The sequence below is a fragment of the Parambassis ranga genome, chromosome 8, assembly GCF_900634625.1.
Source record: "Parambassis ranga chromosome 8, fParRan2.1, whole genome shotgun sequence".
Classification (NCBI taxonomy): domain Eukaryota; kingdom Metazoa; phylum Chordata; class Actinopteri; family Ambassidae; genus Parambassis; species Parambassis ranga.
The window spans coordinates 9600888-9611431 of NC_041029.1; the positions used below are offsets into that span (position 1 = coordinate 9600888).

General features: G+C 44.9%; 1 protein-coding gene and 1 long non-coding RNA gene across 3 annotated transcripts; one reads left to right on the plus strand and one right to left on the minus strand.

The window, feature by feature from the left end:
* The first annotated feature begins 96 nt into the window (after positions 1-96).
* rundc3aa (RUN domain containing 3Aa) lies at positions 97-10318 on the plus strand. Of its 2 annotated transcripts, none has more exons than XM_028412640.1 (11): positions 97-299; positions 7524-7651; positions 7868-8001; positions 8081-8166; positions 8254-8343; positions 8419-8499; positions 8582-8747; positions 8839-8996; positions 9120-9233; positions 9367-9473; positions 9779-10318. In XM_028412640.1, exons 1-11 carry the CDS (start codon positions 193-195, stop codon positions 9919-9921), a joined length of 1314 nt encoding a protein of 437 aa, XP_028268441.1. In that variant the 5' UTR covers positions 97-192; the 3' UTR covers positions 9922-10318. The 2 variants fall into 2 exon arrangements, with proteins under 2 accessions (XP_028268441.1, XP_028268442.1); XM_028412641.1 differs by having other exon boundaries at positions 7524-7639.
* On the minus strand, positions 1579-4780 carry LOC114440288 (uncharacterized). Its single transcript, XR_003671121.1, has 2 exons — positions 4620-4780; positions 1579-3718 (listed from the first exon to the last, which is right to left on the minus strand). It is a non-coding gene; the product is annotated as an uncharacterized LOC114440288 (long non-coding RNA).
* Positions 10319-10544: the final 226 nt, after the last annotated feature.

Sequence of the window (10544 nt, forward strand, 5' to 3'; positions counted from 1 at the left end):
CCGGAAGTCAGGTCTACTTGAACCGCGTCTAACTTGACGCTTGTTGCTTCTCTCCTCCTCCTCCTCCTCCAGTAGCAGCAGCATCCGTGGCTCCCCGCAGAGGACAGCGGGTGTTTGTAGGACACAAGGCCCGCGGAGGGAGAGGTCCTGGCCTGGGCACGGATCCCAAAGAGGCCCCGGGGCCGCCGCTGGATGGAGTCGGGCTGCATTCAGACAGCAATGGCTATGGGTCTGGCATCGAAGAAGGCGTCTGCTCGGAGCATCGGCGCGGAGCGAAAAAACCTCATCACTGTTTGCAGGTACACATCACGACACCGCCGACATGCCGTGTTTATGTGGAGGCTCTGTCCCTGCATGCTGGTCACTTCATAATTCCACCATTCCGACCACTGCAGATTATTTTTATTTAACAGGTCTGTTGAAACGCTGCTTTCTGAGCTAATGCAACGAAAGAAAGGCTCCAAATAGATAATGATGCAAAGTAAAAGACACATTTCTAGAAATGGTATGAAGAGGAGGAGGCAGGTGCGGGTTCACCTTCACATACCCCTGCCATCACACCCGCATGTGTACATGCATTTTTCTTAATAGTTGATATAAACCTTTATTTACTGGATGCACTTGTAGCTAAAACATCAACCTTTGGTGTGATTTTTTTTGCTCTCTCCTTGGAAAGTCTGTTTATTAAGTTGTGGTGCTTGATTTCTGTTCATTGTGGCAGATTTATAGAATAAAAATATTTATTGTCAGTAATACTGAAGCTGAGGGGGAACACACCTGCAGGCAGGAGTAAATGTCCTAGTCAATCACTGTGAGATGAATGGTGCCTGATTGGGACAAGGGCATTGAAAGCAGTACAAGGACTCCCCCCCCCCCCCCCCCCCCACATCAGTGGCCTTTCATCCTCCTCCATCCAGTCTACACTGTGCAGTGATAGACTGAGGCATGCAGTCCGTATAACATATAAATCTGATAAGGTATCCATACAATCAGATATCCTCTCTCAAGTGTTATTTTGAGGAAAGTGCTGCATGTACAGGTAAGTAGTTACATTACATCTGATTCTGATTGATTCAGGCCTTTGTATTAGCACGGTTGATAGGACAATTTAGGGCATGAGGAAAGGACCATGAAAGAAGAATCACATAAATATAAATAAAAGTTGTTCCTATCCTGAATTCATTCTAGTGCCAGGTTATGGTGACCTTATTCTAATTTATGGTATGTGATATTCATAAATTGCAGCTTGACTGAGTTATAGTGCTCCCCGAAAAATGATCATAACATTACTCTGCATCTTGAATTTCTAATTGACTAAAGTCGTAAAAGTTGTTCTCAGAAGTGATGTCATGCATGCTCTTAAATTAAATAACCCCTCCCTCCCAAATAAAAACAAAATGGAATAGACACACAGTCAAGCATTTTTATTTCAGTACCTTTCTGTCCAAGCTCCTGTCTGCATTTTAGTGACACTTACAATGAGGCAAAACACACACAACATCACACGGACCATGCCTGCAAAGAAACAAAAGTTCTCACAGTAGACTTGTAACAGAAAGATTAGCAGGGACACAGAAACACTTGTTTTCAGCTTGTCCTGACTGTGCTAAGACTGATTTAATCATTTAGGCATTTTAATGACAAACAAACATGACGAGACAGAAATAAATTTCAAACAGCTTTCCATCAGTAACACTTACTACACAGTTTCTTTCCATTTCCTAATGAACAACATGTCATTGATTAGCTTCGCTTCAAGGGCAGCTTCCTCTTATAGACGTGTCTGCGTTGCTGCCCGATCTTCTCCTTCATGGTGTTTCTGACCTTTTTAATGTTCTGGATGCCTTTCGGGTCAGAGCCGATTCAAGTACCGGTAGGTCGTTGTGTGATCTTAATAGGGGGAGAGATCCTGAATCAGCAGTGGGCCTCTGGCTTTGCATTAAAACAGGCAGGGCGTGATGTTTGGTGCAGGATCCAGGCGCTCAGTTTGTGCTTACTGAGACACAGCTACCTCCACAGCTGAACTGCTGCCTGGCTACAGTAACCAAGTGATGTTAGTGCTTCATTAGTACACCAGGCCAAGCTTTAATCTTATCCCAATACATGTGTGTATATAAAGTCTGACCACGTTTCCCTCATTTTAACATTATACATGTTTAACCTACAATCAGCACACACACAGATTAACATTTTGCCCAACAGTTGGGTTGACTTCAGAAAAGGATGCTGTTTCTGGGGTGAAAAAGTTCACATACTTTTCCTTAGTTCTGTCTGTAGTTCAGTCACAGTCACTGTTTTAAAGTTATATAGTTGATGTGGGACACCAGTACACAAGATTCGCACCACCTCAGGGAACAGTATGTGCACACGGCCTGTGTCGACAGACACTACAATAAAGTCATGATAAAATTAATAATACTAAAAACAGACAAACCACTTGACAGTGCCTGACAGTGATTAAAAAAAATACCCTTTTAAGTTTTACAGCCAAAAACTGGCATCATCCTTCAGAGGTCATCTTATATGAATGGATGGAAGGTGGCATGTTTTTGTTTTGTTCTTATCATCCAAAGGAATTCTGTTAGAATGGCTGTAAAGAGAAGTGATATTTCTAAGCAGTGACATCAGTGTCATCGTGATCTGCTCTAGCTCTGTCTCCGCACTGTTGCTACTAGCAACAGGTTTTATCTCAATGTGGCAGGGGATGAGGCTTTCTGCAGTGAGCGGGGATTTTTCATGGAACTCCAGGCTAACTTTGTTTACCTGAGCTAAATTTGACAAAATGTTCAGGGACCAGCAGTCAAATAGATTTCCCTGTATTAGTTAACAGGCCACATTCTGCACTGTGAAGTTTAAATTGGCTGTTTTGTAGCTTTAGGTGCAGCTATAGTCTCTTCCAGATGTCTGGAGGGACAGTAGTGTTGTTGAGGAGATGGTGGACCTAAGAAAAAAATAGATAAGATAAGATGAGTGAGACTTGACAAGTGTTATCCCTTCAGCTGCTTCCTGTAAACAAGAGGAAGAGAGAGAAAAGAAGGGAGGTTTGATATGCAGCTGAAGTCTGAGCTCTGCTGGGGCGTGGCTCCGAAGGAGAAAATAAAATGATCTGCACTGTGAACATGTCTTTATGTCTCTTTGACATGCACCAGCGAGTGCGTTGCTCTTTGTTTATTTATATTTTTTTTCTTTCTAAACTGAGCAAAGTTGCATCATATTTCCTGATTACTGAAATCAAGTATGTGAAATTACAGCAGAAGTTTTTGTTTACCGTTCACCAGCTCATAGCCTTTCTTTCTTTCCCAACTTCCTTATGATATCACCTTTCACCCCTCTGTCATGCTCAAACATCTGATTTACACTCTCAGTGCTTCTCATTCCAATACTGTCCATGTTACAACCTGACCCCTCTACACCTCCGCTGACCATGAAACACTTAGCCTGGACTCCTGTTCACAGAGGGGATCGGTGCGAGAAAGATGGACACACCCTAACATTTCTTTTTTTTTCTGTTATTTTTGGCCCAAATTACAATGTAGATCTATATTTTATATCCATCAGAGCACAAGGTTTTTCTTTTTTTCTCTTTGTGCCAATCCAGTGAACGATGGGACGCCTCCCCCGACAGCCTGGGATGATAAACACACAGCACTGGCTGATGTTGCACAGTGCTGCCGCCAGTGAGGAGTTGTGTCATCTGATCCTGCTGGTAATGCCAAGACTGAAGAGAGAGAAAGAGAGAGAGAGAGAGGAATAAGAAGAAAGGGAAAGGAGTCAGGGAAATATTTACAAGGGGGCAAGGAAACAAAAGAAGGAGTTTTTTGTGTTAAGTTTAGGTGTCTCTGGTGGTGAATTTTGTGGGTCTGGTTATTCTGTGTGGCGCGTTGGATCAAACACAGTTGTGTAAGTACAGTAGAGGGGTGAGAAAGGAGAACAAGGGGGCATTTAAAGCGAGCTGAGAGTGGGTTTGGCGGAGATCCAGGCTGAGTGAGAGGGGGCACAAAAGAAGCTTGTCAGAAAGCTCTGCAGTTGTTTTTCAGTGTCAAATCGTACCAAGAGCATGTTGCTATTCCATTCCGGGCCATTTGCATTTGAAGCACGCCAGCGATTCCCCTTCAGATCAAAGGACTTCAGCTAATTTACAATCATCTGCTGTAACGTTCCCTTTGAGATAACGCCGCTAACACTTTATCAGGTCACAGAGGGTTGTTATGATTTGAAAAATGCAATCACATTAGCAAATGGAGAAGCCATTAATCAGTGGCTCCCATACCACTGGGCGGCCTGGGTGGGTTTCCATGGGGTTGGTATGCTACATAATGAGGAATTGCATGATTTCATGCATTTTTCTGAAGGTGTGCACAGAGGGAACGTAGGCAAAGTTACAACTGTATGTTTCACTGATAGACAGAATAATACATGTGTTTTTGGTTCTTCAAAACACAGTCAGCAGACTGAAGCAGATACTTTTTCAGAGCTGCCATGTGACTGAATTCGTGCCACAACACACAGTGTTTGGGGATGCACTTGCAGAAGTCAAACCTCACACCCTCACTATGCATTCAACTCTAAAATATTGACCTGCAGAAAACATCATCAAACAGACATGAAATGCCACCAACCTGTTTCCTTGATAAGTCCGGCATGACCAAACAACAAGTCAAAGCTCCAAAAGTAAATTTAATCCAGTTTTCAGTTGGAATAGATGCTGAGCAGATGCTGTAGTGGCGTCCACATGTTCTCTGTGATGATGCTGTTTTCCTGTGACATTTTGTACTAGTCCCCCCACCCTGCGATGCTGTCCCCCCTCATCTACAGCGTCTTGCGTTTTGGGAAGAAAGCTTTCCGAACAGAGGTGGTGGTGCTGCCTCTGCTGAAGGAGGCACTCCCCAGGGAGATCTTGGTCTTCCCACTGGTGATAGTGGAGGAGCCCAGAGATGTTATGCTCCTTCCCCGGCTGATGGAGGAGCTCCCCATTGCAAGCTTGGTCTTCCCCCTCTTTATGGTGGTGTTGCCCAGGGTTAAGGCCGTCTTCCCCTCTGTGAAGCTGGTGTTGCCCATTGAGGAGAAGCTCGTCTTCCTGACCCAGATTCGACAGCTGGGTTCGGGACTCACTCAACGCAAAGCATCGCACACTCATGCAGCACACCCTGCTCTGCCAGCCCGCGGGGGTAATAGTAACATCAGCTATGATCCAGAGCAGACCAGAATGCTACGCGTGGATAGTGCGACCCCCGTGTCGCATAAAGCGTTCGTTGAGCTGGTCGACGTGGGCTTTGGAAGGCCACATACCACCCATGTGTCCCTGTGAATGGACAGAGGCAGCCGTAGGTGGCCACAGCCTATCTGGGGGGACTGGGACAGTGGAGCGATTGTCCCATCACCACGACGACACTGGATGGTTGAAGGACACATTGTTGCAAAGAGGACAGTTTGTGGTGACATCACTTTCTTCTGAGCCATTGTTCCCTATAGCCTCTGATTGTAAGACATTCCCTTTGTGTACAGCCATATACACCATATGTATAAAGAGTGTACAGTGTCAGTATTTATAAAAGGACAGCTGAATGTGTTCATCTTCTCCATATGTATATGAGGCTTTGATTGCACTTCTCCTGCAATCTTGTTGTCCCTCCATTTGAAATATGGGTGTGGTTCCTTCAGTTGGTGTTTAGCAATTGGTCATAAAAGCAATTTATGTTCTCCCATTTAATGTCAAGAGATCTTAGAATATCTCATAAAAGATGCATACAAAACAAGCAAGCACTTTTTAGATATGTTACTTTTATAAGCACTGTTACATCGGTCAATCTTTACAGCCATGGAGTTTGCTGTTGAATTTGTGACAGCATAGTTACGGAGGCACACCACCTCAATGTGCACAAAACTACACCACATTTATACCAGTGTTGTAGACACATTGATAGCTGTGTACACACACAATATACAGAACAACACACACGCTTGTGTCTCCACATACATCACACCCATCTGCTTCACACTTCCCCTCCCAGCCAAGTTATCGCACCATAAACCCCTCAGCTCATCACTTTCTCATTTGCATAACACACTCAGTGTGGCTTCAGGAAATCTCACTTTTTTTAAATCACAAACCTTTTAGATTTGCAACTCACTTAGCACTTCCTTAAACGTAAACCCACTCTAATGCAAACAGGTGACAGATGAGTCTGTAATTTCTGACACACATTGATCACAAACATAGCAGCTCTGTTTTTCTAAGACTACTGACCTTCTAAAACTGACCACATAGACACATCCATATGGTTTTAAGTGTGTGCACAATTCAAGTGTGAAAATTCCAGTAGATGTTGCTATGCGTTTCTTTGCCCCTGATGAGGGTGGTTTTGACCACAGACACAGACTTGGTTCCATGAGTGAAGGTCAGAGTGGTGAGAGAGCTCGTGGTCTCCCCTCGTGTAACAGAGGTTTTGCCCACTGCTATGCTGGTGTTGCCCAAAGTTACGGTGGTTCTGCTCCAGGTGATTGAGGATTTACCCCAGGAGATGACGTACTTAGTCCTCAGGAAAGAAGCCCTGCCTTTGGTGAAGGAGGTCCTGCTTGACGAGAATGTAGTTTTCCACTCATTGTTAGAGTCTTTTTTGGACTGCTTGGGTGCTTTGGGTGTCTTAGTCTTGGCTTCAGGGGTCCCTTCCATTTAGGTGTTCCTGCGCTTGGATGTCAAGGCTTTGCGGAAGGAGGTGGTAGTGGTTCCCCGGCTGAAGCTGGCCCTTCCCAGAGCCACGGTCGTCTTTTGCCTTTGAATGGTGGAGTCTCCCATGGAGGTGGTGGTCACTCCCCTGAAGATGGAGGACTTGCCTAAGGAGACGGTAGTCTTTCCCCTGGCTATGGAGGTGTTTCCCACTGCCAGGGCAGTCTTGCCCTCTGTGATGCTAGTGTTTCCCATTGAAGCGGAGGCAGTCAGCCCGAGCCTGTGCCTGGATGCCAGCTCCTAACATGCACGCTGCATAGCGGTCCCTCTGCGGTGCAGCAGGAGGGTGAGCATGTGAAAGCCAAAAGCTAAGCCAAAGCTGCAGCGGCTGCCCTAAATAGATCAGACCACAATGTATAGATAAGGGGGAGGGAATTATTTGATCATTCTTTGATGCTGGCCGGTCCCTCAGAGAGACAGACCCAAAAGGACCTGGAAGCACAGCATGCACAAGGCTGAAAAAGACAGGGGGTTAATTGTATTGTTTTCATGATAACACTGCCAAAGCACTGAAGGGGTACATTGTGTAGTACACAAGACAATTGGGGTGACCTCAGTGTGATAGGATGGCGTGGTTCCCAAAAAAAAGAAAAGAAAAACCCTCCTCTCAGCTGTTGTTCAAATACAGTACTACGTTTGTTTGCTGGCGTACAGTACATGGCTACATTTTATGCAAAACCAACTCAGCGTTCAAATGTAAAGAGAGGATTTTCCTCTCACGGTGTGTTGTTTTTATCTTTCTTTTCATTGTGTTATTGTGATTTTTCTCGTTTCTCTTTGTGTGCTGTTGTTTCAGATTCTCTGTAAAGACTCTACTAGAAAAGTACACAGCAGAGCCCATAGATGACTCATCCGAGGAGTTTATTAACTTTGCTGCCATTTTAGAGCACATCCTCAGCCACCGCTTCAAAGGTAACGCTGCAGGTAACATACAGGAAATGATGGACAAATCTGTGCATGAATGTAAGATGTACTGATTGATGTTACAGAATATGTTGAACAAAATTCTATTCTCTTTAAATGTCCATAAAAGGGGAATGATTTAGCACCCAGCTGCTTTGTTGCTGTGGCTGCATATTACAGATTGAGCTGCTGTCAGAGCAGAAATGATTCATTGCTGTGTTTTCATTTTTGGACCAGGTTCAGGAAGCTGGTTCAGCTCAGATGGACAGCGCAGTTTTTGGGAATACATCCGGCTGGCATGCAGCAAGGTGCAGAACAACTGCATCGCCAGCATTGAAAACATTGAGAACATCAGCACATCACGAGCCAAGGCAAGGATATTCATATGCATAAGCGTGTGAAGTGTGAGGCGGTCTTCTGTTCCCACTCATTTTTGATGTCGTCCTACAGGGTCGGGCATGGATTCGAGTGGCACTGATGGAGAAGCGTCTGTCTGAATATGTGTCCACTGCTCTGAGGGACACCAGAACAACCAGGTAAGACTGTTTGGCTTATGTTGGCAGCATTTATTCTACTTACACCTTAATGTTTATAAATGATGAAATCCCCTCTTTACTTGGCAGGAGGTTCTACGATGAAGGAGCTATTATGCTGAGGGAGGAGGCCACAGTGTTGACTGGCATGCTGATTGGACTGAGCGCCATAGATTTCAGGTGAAGCTTCACCTTGTATTTAAAATAGTGGTAGATAAAAATATATACAAACATGTAATTTTTTTGTATGTGCAGTTTCTGTTTGAAGGGTGAGACTCTTGATGGAAAATCCCCAGCTGTGATTGACTACACACCCTACCTGAAGTTCACTCAGAGGTGAGACTGACCCTGCTGATCTCATCAGTCCACAGGGGATGGTTGGTACAATAACACACTCCCGCCCCTGTCTTTTGTGTAGCTATGACTACCTTAGTGATGAGGAGGACCGCCACAGTGTGGACAGCAGTAACAGCGAGGAGAGCGTCCCAGAGCATCCCTACATCCCTCTGGTGACCGATGAGGAGAGCTGGAGCAACAAATGTCGCAAGATGGAGCAGAGGTTTAAGATCGTCTACGCTCAGAAGGTGACACGCAGCACCCTTACATTACTGTTCCTATGTTTGTGTCTGCTACTGCACAAAGAATCCCATCATGTTGCATGTGTATATTGTGTAGGGTTATCTGGAGGAGCTGGTGCGGCTGCGGGAGTCGCAGCTTAAGAACGTGGAGACAGAAAACAAGCATCTTAGAGCAAAGGTGGAGGAGCTGACGGTGCAGAGCCAACAGGAGAAGAAGGAGCTAGAAGCCATTGTGCTGGAGTTACAAGCACAACTGTAAGTAAACCTACACAGTCTGTAATACCTATTTCTCAATGAATTCCTAAATGAATATGGAGTGCATGAAAATCTTCACATGTATCTTGTGCTGTCATGTGAAACATTGTGTTCTCTTCTCAGCTCTGCCCTCATGCCCTGTGATTCTGCCCATCTGGCAAAAGATCTCTCCATCCCATTGGTTAACCAGTGGTCCACCATCGCAAACAACCAAGGCGATGTCAAGCTTTTCCGCAGGTACACTGAATGCTGACCCATTCTGTATGCATTCATTTGTTTATTTCTGACATATTCTAACATATAAAAGAAGACGACATACATCTCTTGTAGCAAATCTTTAATCTTTAATGTTGTTGTCATGACCATCCAGGAGGAGTTTCCACAGTTTGGAGCAGCTTTCTGCTGAGGTCAGTCTGAACTCTGACTCCCAGAAGTCTGAGGGGAGGCACAATGGAGATGCTGCTTGGAACTCAGCAGGTAAAAAACTATTTATTACCTTTTGTCATTTGTCATATTTTGTCATTATTTCAAAAGTGCACAATATGTTCATTTCAAGTTGATAAAATCTTGAAGCAATGTACCAACATTTCTGCTTCTGTAGGAACATATTTGTACTCTCTTCTACAAAAAAGCCTTTCACAGGCAGCCACCCATACACATGTACATACATATTCATACAAATGCAGGCTCACGCCTGTTTATGGTGTTTTGTGTGGGCAGCTCAAACTATGCATGAACAGACGTTGAGTTATATTGTATGTCTCCGTGTTTTGTTGTGGTAGGAAAAGACAACACCCCCTCCATGCTGGGGCTGTGTGGCTCTCTGGCATCCTTACCGAGCTCCAAGTCCTTAGCAAGCCTCAAGTCCAGTGAGTGTTTGGTCAACATCAGCACTGAACCCAGCCCTGCACTCTCTCCCAGCTAGGAGCTCCAGACCAACAACAGCCACGATTTAACCCCCAGCCTGCCTGCCTGCCTGGTGATGCTGCGTTGACCATGTCTGAACACCCGACCAAAACCCTTCTACCACTATGAGATAACAACGGGAAGGTCATGACGCCACGTTGGGTTTTTTTTGTACCTGACTGTGTAAGTCATCATGAAGCTGAAAGGATCCATCCCTTTTGGTTCCTTTGTACTCGCCTTATCTCGCTCTTACTCTCCACTTTTTGTGAATCCCTTCATCCAAAGTCCTTTGCTGGAAACACCTCCCAGATATTTTCCATGCATTCATTTTAACTTCTAACTTGAGTAACAGTATTCTTCCCATGGCATCATCTGTGTGTTTGTGCACCGTTGGACAGTTTTATTGTATGTGTAACCGAGACAACACTTACAGTTCTGTGGATGCGGCCACTTGCAAAAGACAGATGTGACGAGATTCAGATTATCCATATAGAGTCAGAGGGTGGGGCGGCTTTTACAGGCTGCCCTTACAGCATCATAGCAATGAGATGTTGTGTTTTATGAGTGTGACTGCATGTACTGGGGTCTGCGACCCCTGAAAGTGCATACCATTCCTGCTTGATCGATCAAAATCCACATGCT